Source organism: Leopardus geoffroyi, chromosome A3 (assembly GCF_018350155.1).
Source record: "Leopardus geoffroyi isolate Oge1 chromosome A3, O.geoffroyi_Oge1_pat1.0, whole genome shotgun sequence".
Classification (NCBI taxonomy): Eukaryota; Metazoa; Chordata; class Mammalia; order Carnivora; family Felidae; genus Leopardus; species Leopardus geoffroyi.
The window spans coordinates 118623190-118636290 of record NC_059336.1 but is presented as its reverse complement, the minus strand read 5'-3'; the positions used below and the strand labels follow the sequence as shown (position 1 = coordinate 118636290).

The 13101-nt window shown below is 55.0% G+C and overlaps 2 protein-coding genes across 6 annotated transcripts; both read right to left on the bottom strand.

Moving 5' to 3' along the window:
* Positions 1–281: 281 nt before the first annotated feature.
* Positions 282–4053, bottom strand: UCN (urocortin). Of its 2 annotated transcripts, XM_045447369.1 has the most exons (4): positions 3933–4053; positions 2300–2387; positions 1093–1410; positions 282–839 (listed from the first exon to the last, which is right to left on the bottom strand). In XM_045447369.1, exon 4 carries the CDS (start codon positions 824–826, stop codon positions 446–448), a length of 381 nt encoding a protein of 126 aa, XP_045303325.1. In that variant the 5' UTR covers positions 827–839; positions 1093–1410; positions 2300–2387; positions 3933–4053; the 3' UTR covers positions 282–445. The 2 variants fall into 2 exon arrangements, with proteins under 2 accessions (XP_045303325.1, XP_045303326.1); XM_045447370.1 differs by having other exon boundaries at positions 282–1410.
* Positions 2665–12267, bottom strand: MPV17 (mitochondrial inner membrane protein MPV17). Of its 4 annotated transcripts, none has more exons than XM_045447362.1 (8): positions 12187–12257; positions 11618–11692; positions 5003–5118; positions 4696–4788; positions 4506–4601; positions 4220–4252; positions 3933–3985; positions 2665–2941 (listed from the first exon to the last, which is right to left on the bottom strand). In XM_045447362.1, exons 2-8 carry the CDS (start codon positions 11685–11687, stop codon positions 2872–2874), a joined length of 531 nt encoding a protein of 176 aa, XP_045303318.1. In that variant the 5' UTR covers positions 11688–11692; positions 12187–12257; the 3' UTR covers positions 2665–2871. The 4 variants fall into 4 exon arrangements, 3 of the variants coding, with proteins under 3 accessions (XP_045303318.1, XP_045303320.1, XP_045303319.1); XM_045447364.1 differs by lacking the exon at positions 12187–12257 and adding an exon at positions 11983–12175; XM_045447363.1 differs by lacking the exon at positions 12187–12257 and adding an exon at positions 12018–12175.
* Positions 12268–13101: the final 834 nt, after the last annotated feature.

The following is a 13101-nucleotide window of genomic DNA, read 5'->3' as shown; positions in this document are numbered from 1 at the left end:
CTTCCGAGCTGGGATCATTTGGGGGGGGGGGGGCGGAAGTGGAATGACCCCTGTAGGGCACGGGTTCGCTAGCCCAGTGCCAAGGGAGGAGGGTCGGGGTGGTGCGACGGCACCAGGACTTGAGTTCCTGGGGGCGATGGGGACAGGGGGCCCTGGCTGAAAGCCGTTCTGCGGAAGCCCTCATGCAGCATCTGGTTCCCTCCCGCCGGCATGGGAGGCCGCACTTTCCCCCGGGCTCCCATCCTGCCGTGGCTCCCTGCGCCCCACAACCGAGGCCAAAGGCTCTTCAGCACTTTTATTAAAAACTGGTGACGCACAGAGTGCTCAGGGCATCCCTGGGCCGCTATAGCCCGGCGGGACTGGGTCAGTTCCAGTCGCGCACGTCCCGGCCCAGGGAGTGGGGGACGGGGGTCGAGGTTCTCGTGGCCGCAGACCCCTTCGAAGATCACTTGCCCACGGACTCGAATATAATGCGGTTCTGCTCGGCGCGCTCTCGTTGACTCTGCGTCCGCGCCAGCTCCAGCAGGGTCCGCAGCAGGTGGAAGGTGAGGTCAATGGATAGCGGAGGGTCGTCCCGTCTCGGCCGCTCTCCCGCAGTCCGGGGTCCCCATCCTCCCGGCCCCACGCGGCGCGGGAAGCGCTCGGCCAGCAGCAAGAGTAGCGCGCGGGCCCCGCCGTCCTGGTTCCGCGCCCCAGGGCTCCAGCGCAGACTCGGGTCCCGGACCCCCGCGACCGCCGCCTCCGGGCTCCACTGGCTGCTCCCCGGGCGCAGCGCCGCCAGGAGCAGCAGCGCCACCAGCAGCGCCGCGCGTCCCACCTGCCTCATGGTGCCGCCGGCCCTGGACACACAGGCGTAGCGCAGGGTGAGGTGCGCCCGGGGCAGGTGGCGCCACTCCCCTTCCCGCGCTCATCCAGCTCCCCCGCTGGGCCCCTGCGGCTGCCGCCCGTGCCCACAGCCTTCCCTCCAGCCGCAGCCCAGCCCAGCGCCACCCTGTCCTCCCTCCGTCCCTCTGAGCGAGTCGCGATGGGTGAGCTATGCGACGAGTCCGGGTGCTGAGGGAGTCAGGGCGGATGCTCCTCGGAGCCACTCACAGGTTGCCGGAGAGCGTCTGCACGTTGCAGGACGGCGCTCTAGTCTCTGTCCCCCGGGCGGGCTGAGGGCGCCTTGGGGAACACGGGGTCTGTCCCGGGACCGCCGCCAGCCTTATATAGCTCCCGGACAGCTCCTACTGACGTCAGCGAGGAACATGCACTGATTGTAGAAGCAATGACGGCCGCAGCCTCGAGTCCGGCCGCTTGCGAGACCCGGAGGGGCGCACCTCAGAACCAGAGACTCTGCGTTCTGGCGCCAGGGCTGGAAGCGGCCCCAGATTTAGGAGAGCGGGAAGCCGGCGGGGCTTAACGACTGCGCTGGGAGCCATGAGAGAGAGAGAGAGAGAGAGTCCTCTACCTGCCAGCAGGGACTAGGGCGATCCCCAGATCAGACCAGTCAGGTAGCCAGTCTCCGGTGGCACACAAAAGAGAGGCTGGACCGCTGGGCTGTCAGTGGCGCCCACCCTGCTGTTTGCCTCTAGAAGGGGCCGGAGGCACTGAGAGGTTGTGCTGCTCAGACCTAGCCCCTAGCCTGGTTAGCAGTTCCGCAACCTAAGGCGATCAGGAGCACAGCTGGCTCCCAGCTAGGACTCTGGTTACCACCCCAGAGGCAGCAAGGCAGGCGGGATTCTTGATCTTATTCCAGCCCCGTGGTCTAAATTCTAGGGCAGTCTAGGTGAGGCACCATTAAAAGGAGGGTCTCTGGCCTCTGGGTGCTTTCAGACCACAAAGGTGGGTCCATCTACTGAGTTTGCCCCATCTACTTCTGAGTTTGCCCCAAAGTGGTATTTTAGCCATGTGAGTTTTTCTTCTGGGAATCACAGCCACAGTATTACTATACCTTTGACCTCCAGTTAAGATCACTTAGGAAGTCGGGGAACCTGTCTCAGTCTCTTCACATTGCTACAACAAAAATATCAACTTGGCGTCTTATAAACAAACATTTATTTGTCACAGTTCTAGAAGCTGGGAGGTCCAAGCTGACGGCGCTGGTTCTCTAGTGAGAACCCACTTGCTGACCTGCAGAAAAAGTACCTTCTCACTGTGTCCTCACATGGTGGAAGGGGTGAGGGATCTCTCTGGGGCTGCTTTAGAAGGACATTAATCCCTCATGTCCTAATCACCTCCCAAAGGCCCTACCACCTAATGCCATCACTTTGGGCATTAGGTCTTTAACATGAATTTTGGAGGGGATACAAACATTCACCTATAGCATGTGGGTTCAAGTTTCCACTCTGCCACTGGTTGGTGGTACAGACAGGTTACCTCACTTATATGGACCTCGGTGTGCTCATCTGTAAAAGATCAGGGTTGGTGTCTCTAGACTTCTTTCCAGCTCTAGAAATTCTTACTGCCCCATAGGTTTCTGCTGCGTCCTACTCACCGCTTTTGCAGGTTTCAGACTACATATTTAATAGCATACTTCTGGAGGCACCACATAAAGGGTCTGTGGCCCCCAAAGAGCTGGAGTTACTGTAGGGCTGGGAAGGTTAGAGAACAGACGTGTCTCTGAAGAGTGGGGGGTGAGTGGCACTGCTGGGATATGAGTATAAATGAAGGTTGACAAGACCATACAGTACAACGAACGTTTATGGTGGTGGTTGTACAAAATCATTAGAAGGGTTTTAATGGTTTCAAGAGGAGGCGGGTGCAAAGCCCATTAAGTTCTGAGTGGCACGGAACCCCAGGAAGGCTGATGTGCCCACTCTGAGGAGGCTGTCTGGTGGCTCCAGGGTCAAGCGGCATCCCCACAAGTGCAGGCAATGGAGTGAGGCGGGCCTAGAGCCGGTGAGCCTTCCAGGACAGGTAGGAATTCCAGAGAACAGCCACACACTGGACAACGGCCAGTCTACGGGACAGGAGGGGTGGCGTGAGGATGGTGAAGAATGGGGAGCAAGCAAGGGGGCGGGGAGAGCTAGGAAAGTGCAACAGAAAAGGAGGGCTTGTCTCTGAGAACGTCCACATTCAGGTCTCCTTCCTTCAGCCCTGGAGGGACGTGTGGCTCAGACCGGAGGACAAGCAGGTTGGGGTCTGGCACTGCCCCAGAGCTCTGTCTGCTGGACAAGAGCCTCAAAGTTGAACACCCTCATCTTGCCAAGTGTGGCTCTGATTCACTCCTGTCCAGGCTCCTTCTGACTACATGTGTCTGTCTGTCTTATACCAGCTGGGATTTTATCTTCCAAAACTGCGCTGCCTGCCATATAAAGTGGCACCTCCTTCTCCTTATTGTAAATTTACCTTTCTCTAGTTTCAAAGAGTGTTGCAAAGACTCTAATGTTGAGAATCTGCTCCCCAATTCTTCCTTTAAGCTATGCTATTCATGTCAATGTCGACTCTGTCCCCTCTGAAGAGTTCATATTTTTCCCTGTTCCCCAAATCCCTTCACCCCCAATAGTTTCAACTACTCACCTTGAGTTCCACTATATTTTTACTGTGGTTTCAGCAACTACCTTTATTACTAGGGTAAAGTAATACTCTGCAGTGGACTAACCTGGCCAGGTTCCCACTGGCTCTTCCGTCTACCCTTCTGTCTAACCTAGGCTGTTGCCTCCCACCCCCACCCCAGGCACTGTCCCTGCAGATATGCCATCAAAGGTGGGAGCTCAGGTGGGACGGAGACAGGGCTGTGGAGCAGGAGCCTCTCCAGGAAGATGAAAGAAGGTCAGTGGGCAGGTGCTGGGACAGGCTCTGTAATGGATAAGAGGTTCTGAATAAAATGCTTGAGAGTGTGAGGCGCTGCGGCTGGGGCAGTGTTCTGGGAGGCTCTAACGTGATTCAAGGTTGAAAGGAGAATCGCCTTGTGCATCTTCCTTGATGGGTGGGGGCAGAACCTGTCTTACCTGTAATGAAGGGGGACCAGGTAGAAGTTGGCTAACTGCACAGCAGGCCAGAGCTAGAAGAGAACGAAGGTAAAGGTTGGGGGCCTGCCTCCATCACCCGACCCCCGGACTCACTGCCTGGTCTCACTCCGACTTCTGCAGACAAGAACAAGGTGAGCAGCTGAGTGCTTCCCTGAGTGTGGTGCCCACTCATCCCAACGGAGGGGCTTCTATGTCAGGAGGACCCCCATCCCGGGCACGTCTGGACTCAAGAAAGCAGGACGGGCAGGGGCGGTGTCATCGCTTACATAATAGTTGGTGATGAGGGCATCAGGATAGTCCTGAGGAGACAAAGAAGGAACAAACTGACCCTCGCACTTACTTCCAAGCCGCCCCCGCCTCCTGGTCCGTGTGTCACACCCCACACAGACTTCTGTTCAAGGAAGTCTGTGCCACACCCCTCAGCTCCTCTTCTCCAGAGCCTGGGACTCTGCCCGGACTCACACCTGGCTCGTCCCCATGAAACCTGCCTCGTTCCCCTGGGACTGCCGGGCTGCCAGAGACCAGAGGCCGCCCCACACCTGCCCAGCTCACCCGCCGCAGCTTGGCCCAGTTGTCCTGGGCTGACAGTCCGTTGAGTGCTCCTACCAGTGGGAGGAAACAGCCTAGAAAACAAGGGGCAAAGCCCCCCTAGGAGAGAAGAATGAAAGGTCTGTGAGCACCTCAACCCCCGCCCTCCCCCAGCACCGCTCACCCCTCCTGAGCCCCTTCTCCTTCGGCTCACCTGATCCAACAGCATCTTCTTCAGCGCATCTACCTTGGTGGTGCCAGGGATGAGCCGGTCCAAAACCCTGTACCAGCCTCCCACTACGGGGCCCTGAAAGTGAACCCCGGGGAGGAGAGAGGGTGTGCAGTGAGGGAAGCACTTGGCTTTTGCATCACAAAGCTCCTCTCTTCAAGGATTAGAAACCAAATCCCAGTGGAAGCACACACTCAAGGTTGGCTTAGATGGAGCAAGGGAAACTAAAGAATGACATGGAACTAAGGCCACCGTCCGATCCTCCAGCAGCCCGGCTGTGGGCGGAACTTACCACAAAGCCACAGCCCACAGAGACCATGGTCAGGGTCCGGCCAGTCTGGTGTTCCCGCAGACCTTGCCTCTCCACCAGCTGCTGTGAGATAATGTCACCCAGGCCCATCAGGGACCCTGTGCAGGGTACACGGGTATTGTCAGGACACTCCTGGACATGGGCTGCCATTCCAGGTAGGGAAGTGAGCCCCTGAATGAGGCTCGGACACTCTGAGCCCAAGAGACTAATTCTGGGGCCAAAGAGCCAGTCCTTCACTGCTGCTTTGAAACTCTCCTCTCCCAAAGATGGTGACATCTCCCCTGTGTCCTGTTAGAAACTGGGATGAGTAGCCTTGATCAGGCCAGGGCCCATGGACTCTGCACAGAGTAATAAAGGGAAGTCCCAGTTAGAGACTGCAGCTAGAGGAAGGAGAATTTAAGGTGCTTGGGGCTGAGAACCAAGGACGATCAGAATTGGAAAGGCCTTCCAGATAATCCCATCCAAACTCCTGCTTTACAAGGTATGGAAATGAAGGCCTGGGACCTCCTATAACCAGTAAGGGGCAGAACCAAGGCAAGAACCAGGTGGTCTGATTCCCTAGACAGTGATTTTTCCAGGACGCCGCAATTCGAAGAGATCATGTGTAGAATGGTAAGGAACCCTGGTTTCTTCCCCCCAGTCCAAGGCAAGACTCTGGACAATGTCCTTCCCCTGGGTCTTGAGGTCTCTACTTGTGGATAACAGCAAAAATAATTCTTTTTCTAAAACATGAGTGTTTAAATGATCCCATGCGGGAAGATGAGTGGCTGAGCTGGTAAGAGTCCCCACAAGGAGGAATCCTGGCTACCTCCTAGCACAATCAGGTAAACCCAGGCACCCCCATTTACAACCTCAGACTGAGCTGACAATAGATATTATAGCCATTTCTCTCCCAGGCCTTTGTACCTGCTTCCCCTTCCGGCACTCACACAGACACCCCGCTCCAAGCAGCCTTAGTCAGACACCCACACCCAGAAACTGAGACAGAAATCGTCACTGTTTACAGAGCCCCCGTCAGTTATGGTGGCGTGATGGTTCCTAGCGAACACACACACATAGGGTCACTCGGGAGTGATGTATGACCTCCAGCTTGCCCGTCCATCTCACTGAGTAATGAGGGCACCCCCTCCAGTCCCATAGCTACCACTGTCCCTGTGCCCTCAATCAGCACTGGGCAAACACATCCTTTAACCCTATTCCTTGGTCCAGAGCTGGCTCTGACGTCCACACCGGCTGCACCCTCACTACTCTTCCTCTGCACCCTCTGCAAAGCCCTGCCCCTGAGCAGTCTCGTCAGAGGCAGCTGAAGAAGGCGGAGGGCCCGGGCTGTGATCCGCAACCCCCCCCCCCATCCCACGGGTGACGGCACTCCCAGGCCCGTGGAGCAGCTCTGGGACCCCCGACAAAACCATCAAGGCAACCTCTCCCAGAAACTCTCAAAGTGGTGGAGGCTTTTCCCAGAACGTGGCTAGCCACAACCTCCCAGAGGCCAAGGACAGAATCCTAGACATCTTTGTTCTCTTATCCCCTGCCACACGTAACCAACAGGTCCGCTCTGGGAAAGGCATGAAGAACTCCAAGTGTGAGTGCTCCCCAGAGTAGCCCAGCCCGCAGGACCACGTGTCAGGCTCAAGGTGTGAGGACAGGTGGAACTGAAGGCTTGCTCCCAGCTCCCTGCTCCACAAAGTTAGCACTTATCTCCCTACGCCCTCGCTCACAACCCCCCCCAGGGAGGGGTTGTTGCTGTGGCCATGCAGAAAGGGAAGGGGACCCTGAGAAGCCCCGGAGAGGGTGGAACAGAAGGCAGTCACTTCTTAAACGAAGAGAGTAACAGTCTGACCTTCTACTTGGGCAAGCTGTTTAACTTACAAACGGCTCTCGCATATTCGATCCTCACGAAAGGTCTGGGATGTACAGTCACACCTCCATTTACCATCTTTGAGAGCTGAGGTGATTTGGTAAGGAGTGGAGTTGGGCTGAACCCAGGCCTTCTCTCAAGAAGGAGCAGGAAGCCAGGGAATCACCGCAGGGGCTGAGACTTGGGCTCAGGGGTCAGCTGGTGCCAAGAGGCCCCGTCGGCTGCTCTGCTACTCGCAGGGGGTTCCTGCCCAAACAAGGCCCCAAAGGCTGCACATCAAAGAGACTTCCTAGACTAATGCACTTCCTTTCTGTCTTCTACTCCCCAGGAGCTGACCCTCTCTGTTCCTTGTCCCCTTGTGGGGAGGGCAAGCAGCAATCTTCCTGGGTCACAAGAGCCACAAAGAGATGAAGGTGTGTGTTTCACTCTTCGTGGCTTGCCAACAGTCACCCAACAAGCTAACGGCAGAGCAGGAATGAAAACCACAGTCCTGGGAGCCAGCAGCCTTTGAGAAAGATGGCTTCCAGGCCCCCAGACCACGCTCATGGAACCCAAGGGACTCCTGAGCAGAGGGCAGCGGTGAGAGGCAGTGGGCACGTAGCTCTGTAGCCCCTGCCAGCTCTGTCCATTTCAGACAAAAAACCGTGCCCAGCAGTTCCTCCTCTGCCCACGCATCAGAAGGACTCTGGGCCTGCAGCAACTCCAGGGAGGTGCAAGGCTTTGGTCTGAGCACAGAACAAGGCCTGGTCTCTGGGCCAAGGGAATTTGAGCAAGAAGAGCTGACATTCAGGTTCCTCATTCCACCTTCCCCAGTGCAGAGCCCAAGCAGGCCCCCACCAGGTTCTGGGAGGCCTCCTGGACATACTTGGTCGATCTAGATCTTTCCGTGCTCTGGCTCCCCTTTCCTTGGATTTGTTTCCAGAGGGTCAGGGCAGAGATGTGAAGCCCGAGCCCTGACAGGGCAGGGTGAGGGGCTGCCGGGCAGTGATGCCCCAATGCCAGGCTGGGCGTGGAGCCCAGCAGGCAGACGCTGGCGCAGGTGTGACATCATGCCCCTGGGTAGGTGCCAGTTCTCATGCCGTCACTCACCACCGGATTCAGCGGACTGAGGGGGTTGGGGAGAGGCTGCCTCTGAGCAGAGATCTGTTTGGGACTACCCCCTGCCCACTAGTGGAAAAGCCCCAACTTCTACACCCTCGTCTTAATTCCCCACTTGCCCCACTTTGTTCCCCTCCTGGCTTTTGTGTATGGGGTCTTAGAGGCAAGAAAATAAAGCACTAATGGAAGATGAGAAGGCTGAGCGAGGGGCAGGAAGCTGGAGTGAGGAGCAGGAAACGTGTCCTTGAGCGCAGAAGGCCTGGGGCAGCAGGTAGAGCTCCCGGCATGGGGCCCGAGGTGCTGTCGATTCACTCCTCCCCAGAAGTCTTCCACAATTAAATAGCTGCCTGGGCCAGGGGCTTGGTCTGATAGAGCCCAGAGGCAACTGAAGCTGGGCAGAGAGAGGGGAGAGTGTGTCCTCTGGGACTGGGCTGAATGCTCTCCCCACGCCTGGCCCGAAGCCATCCTACTGCTAGAAAACGAGACAAAATGGAGGGTTCTGCAGCTTTGTCAGGTATGGAAGCCCAGACCAGCCGGGGCTACGCTCCGCAGTCTAAGGCCCCAGCGGTCTTGAGTGCAGAGCACTGCACTGGGAAGCACCTTACGTTCCAATGCCAGCTCTACCACCGGCCATGGGGACCTCGGTGCACATCACCCCTGCCCCCTGCCTGCTCTGTGGCATCAGGGGCTGGACTGGATGCTCCAATGCCTTTTGAGCCCTCACACCCTGGTGGAATTCAGATTCTATGGAAACCAGGGTCTGTAGAAGCTTGGCTGTCTCCATAGCAGGACTAGAGTGGCCGGAGATGGATGGAGCTGGGCCCCGGGCCCACTGGAGACTGGAAGGGCCCTCCAGAAAGGACGGGAAAAGGCTGACTCAGACTCTGCACAACACGCTTCCCAGGCTGCTCTGTTCGTGACTCTGGCTTGGCCAACGCTGGGGGGTATCAGACACTTCTTTTTAACCATTTCAGATCTTGATTCACTTATCCCTTACTCCGGCCACTACTGCGGTTCAACCTGATCGATCCTGCCTCAGGCCTAAGTCATATCTGGGGCTGTGCTGTTGATGCTTTACCTGGGACCACGCACATGTGATCCGGGGGCGCACAGGCGTTGACATCCCGTGTGGCAAACATTTGACCAATGTGGAGTGAGAGCTGGTGGGTAAAGGATTCTTCTTGTCTCCAGAAAAGACTATCCTCCCATATAGTTCTAAGAGGCATTTCAAAGAGCTTCTCGGTCCGTTTTAAGGGATGAGGAGACACACGTCCTAAGCAGTATGCAATATGATCTTTGTACTGGCTCTCCCTCTTCCCCTGCAGGATTAGTTGCTACTCCCTTACAAAGTACCTGCATCGAAGCCCCAGGCTCTGCTATTTGGAGAGCCAAGGGTAAGATAGTCACCCATGATCAAATTTAAGGCAAATGGAACAAACTCAGCTGAAAAACCACTCTAAAAAGAATAGCTTGTCATTTAGGGTTGACAACACTCATGGAAAGGGCCAAGTCCAGGAGGCTTTATGTCTATTGAACTTTTTTTTTTTCTTCAAATTTCTAAAGCCTTTTCACAGAGATAACTCCTACACTGACTCTGTGAGGTCATATAACTAAACTCAATTCCTAAATAAGGAAACCGAGGCTCCAAGAGGTTTACTGACTTACTTGCCTGGTTCACGCAGCTACTGAGTGCTACGGCTGAGATTCAAAACCTGGTCTTGGGGCGCCTGGATGGCTCAGTCGGTTAAGCATCTGGCTTTAGCTCAGGTCATGATCTCACAGTTTGTGGGTTCTAGCCCCGCATGGGGCTCTGTGCTGACAGCTCAGAGCCTGGAGCCTGCTTCCGACTCTGTGTCTCCCTCTCTCTCTGCCCCTCCCTTGCTCACGCTCTGTCTCTCTCTTTCTCAAAAATAAACATTACCAAAAAAAAAATTTTTTTTTAAACAAAAACAAAACCTGGTCTTCTAAGTCCAAGTCTGAAATCTCTCTTGTCTTCCAGTGTGATGAGCTATCCCATGGGACCTTAGGAAGCACTGTGCAAGGATCTAAAAACAGCTCGATGAGCTAAACCCACCTCTTCCCTTCGTTTGTAGTTTGATCCAAACACATTAGCAGCAGGGAAGGAGATGTCTGAGAAAAGTGCTACCTACAAGGTGCTTCAGGGCTGTGCGGAGACGATGCAGGTATAGAGCCACACACCCAGACGGAGATACAGGGCTCCAGCACCCCAGTCCAGTCACACATATGCACTTGGGCCCCTCTGAACTCTAGCTCCCCCCCTTGTCAATTGCACATCCCTTGGGAAGGGAAACACAGGGACTATCCCTCCCTCTCTATTCTTGATGGCCAGGAGGGGGAACCTTCCTTCCGGCGGTTAAGGGCCCTGAGGGAGTCTGAGGCTGGCAAAGGGCCCAGCGTGTCAGTCCCCATCACAGCCACACAGTCCAGCATGAGTCACCACGCGCGCAACCAGGTGAGTCATGCAGAATGACGGACACTCTGAGGACAGGACATGGGGTGGTTGGGCACAGAGGTTGGAGAAGGGCCCGGGGAGGGGCAAAAGCGTCCAACCCTTGGCCAGTCACCCGGTGAACTTTCTAGTGCTGATGTGGGGCTATTCCAGTAACAAGACTGCTGTTCCTCCCTGGCTTTCATAGCTTGCCGCTCCTCCTGACAGTCTTCGTTCCAGAAGCCCATGGTCCTCACTAGAATCCTGTTCCCTTCTTCTAAACATAGGCAAGACCCCATCTTAACCTGCTCACTCTTGCACTGCTCCAACAGTCATAGACCTTCTAGTCCTCCCCCCCCCCACTATAAAACTTACTTATCTCTGTGCCATCTCTGGATTTCTTAGCTAATGTGCAAAATAAAGATGGTAACAAATGCAGGTGAAGTCACTGGGTTGCCTTTGTGAGGTTGTTATCCAGTCACTGGATTTGGAGTAAACATAAATCCTTGATTAGTATATGGTTTGGGGATATATAAATAGGTAGTAAAACTATAAGAAAAGCAAAAGAGTTGTATAAACAAAACTCATGAAAATGGTCCTCTCTTGGCTATACAAGTCAAGTTAGGGATAGGTGCTCAAGGGGTCTCGAGCTGGGTACTGATACAAAAGTAATCAGTTTTAATACTATTTAAACTGTACACACGTCTTAACTATTCTTTTGTATGCTAAGATACATTTTACCAAAAAAAAAAAAAAAAATACCACAAAGAAAATAAACTGGGGTAAAAGTCCTGATCCCAGCACTTATTAGGTGATTTAATGCAGACTCTCAGATCTTTGTGGCGACCCTATGAGATAAATGTGTCTTGAAAGTGTTTTGCACACTGTAAGATGTTAGAGGAGCGTTTGCTATTGTTTTCTAAGTTAAGGCCTCCTGGAGCAATGCCTTTATCCCAAAGGGATGACTCCTCAGCTTTCTGAGGACTTTCAGATCCTACTTTACAGCTAGGCATACCCTTTCCTTAAGAACAGCCTTGGGAACCCACCTTCCCAAAGACTGGGGACAACTTGGGACGACAGACAGCTAACCCTTCAAGGGGGCTGAATAGAAGCAACTGAGGGAGGTGTGGTGGGGCGAGCTTTTGCCTCCCAAATCAGCCTGCTCTGGCTCCACTCAGGTCTATTCACTCACCAGCTGTCAGGACCTGTACTTTCCACGGGTGAACAGTCAGGGCTCGCTGGTATGCCCGCCAGAGTGCCATGATTCCTGTCAAGCCAAGAGGAGAGGGGGGTTACCCTCATGGCCTCTCCCCACAATTAAAGAGACGCTAGACTTTCCGTTGTGCCCACTCCCTCTCCCCCTCCCGCTTCCAATATGCCCTAGAGGGGCAGAGGCCTCAGGAGGGATGCTTCCTGGACAACTTCCTGTTATAGGGATCGTCTTAGGCAATCAGGTAATAGAGGAGGGCTGTAAGCGGCTACTGAATGTCAGTGGCAGCTACCAGCCACCCCATCCCCCGCCCTGAAGCAAGGCCACCTGGGGACCTCCTTCCGTACTGAGACACGTAAGGACAGTTTGCTCAGGCTTTCACCCAGAGCTTGGTTGGTCCCCTGAGTCACTCTCGGTTGGAACCGCATCCTTCCTGAGTCCAACCGGAAATAGGGCCTATCATTCCCTGGCCTGGAAGAGGTCACAGGCGCTTTATGCGCTCTCAGCACGCGATGCTTTGAGCCCGGGACGGAGGATCACCAGCCACTCACCTACTCTCGCGTCCAGCCCCTCACGTGACCCGACAGGAGGTGGGACTTCCGCCGCAAGCCCCGCCCTTCCGCCCGGCTGGCCTCCAAGCTTAACCCGGCTCCCGGGGCTGGAGTGGGAGTGGACTGAGCCACAAATACCCGTGGAGAATGGCTCAGCTCTCAGTCTGTGAGCACACCCTTTTCCAAGTGTGCGCCCGGTCGCGGTGAGGGCCCCTCCTGCCATGCTTCCCACCTGACCTCTGCCTCCTCCTGACCCCTCTCCCCGTGGCCCGGGCTTCTCAACCTGGGTAGACCCTCACTGCTCCCGCGCCCCGGAACTGGCCAAGGTGCTGACGCCTTGCTCAATCTCGGGCATCAGTTTGGAAACATAGTTAAGTGCGTGTGTTATTTTTTCAGTGTCCTTGGGTTCTTCACTCGCCTTGATTGTGAGCTCCTGAATAGGTGAAACTGCGTCTTGTTTGTATTTGCCATCCTCTTAGCACCTAGTTCAGTCTTTGTCCACGACGGGCCTTTAGAAATGCTGCGCAGGGGCACCTGGGTGGCTCAGTCATTCTGGTCAGGTTGTGATCTCACGGTTGGTGAGTGGTTGGTGAGTTCCAGCCCTGCATGGGGATCTCTGCTGTCAGCGCGAAGCTCTCTGCGGATCATCTGTCCCCTTTCTCTCTGCCCCTCCCCCACCTACACTCTCTCTCAAAAATAAAAAATAAACATTAAAAAAAGAAAAAGAAAAAGAAAAAGAAACGCTGCGTAAAGAGGACTCCTCCCTGGAAAGCACAGGATTCCAGAACCTCAGAAGGTCCTTACTGGTTCCATAACTAGTGGTCTCTGCAGCCTTGGTCAGTACTAGAATTTAAGATTCCTCATCTGTTGAACTGTTTTTCAAACCCCTCAGTTTTAGGGGTTTATAAGGAGACG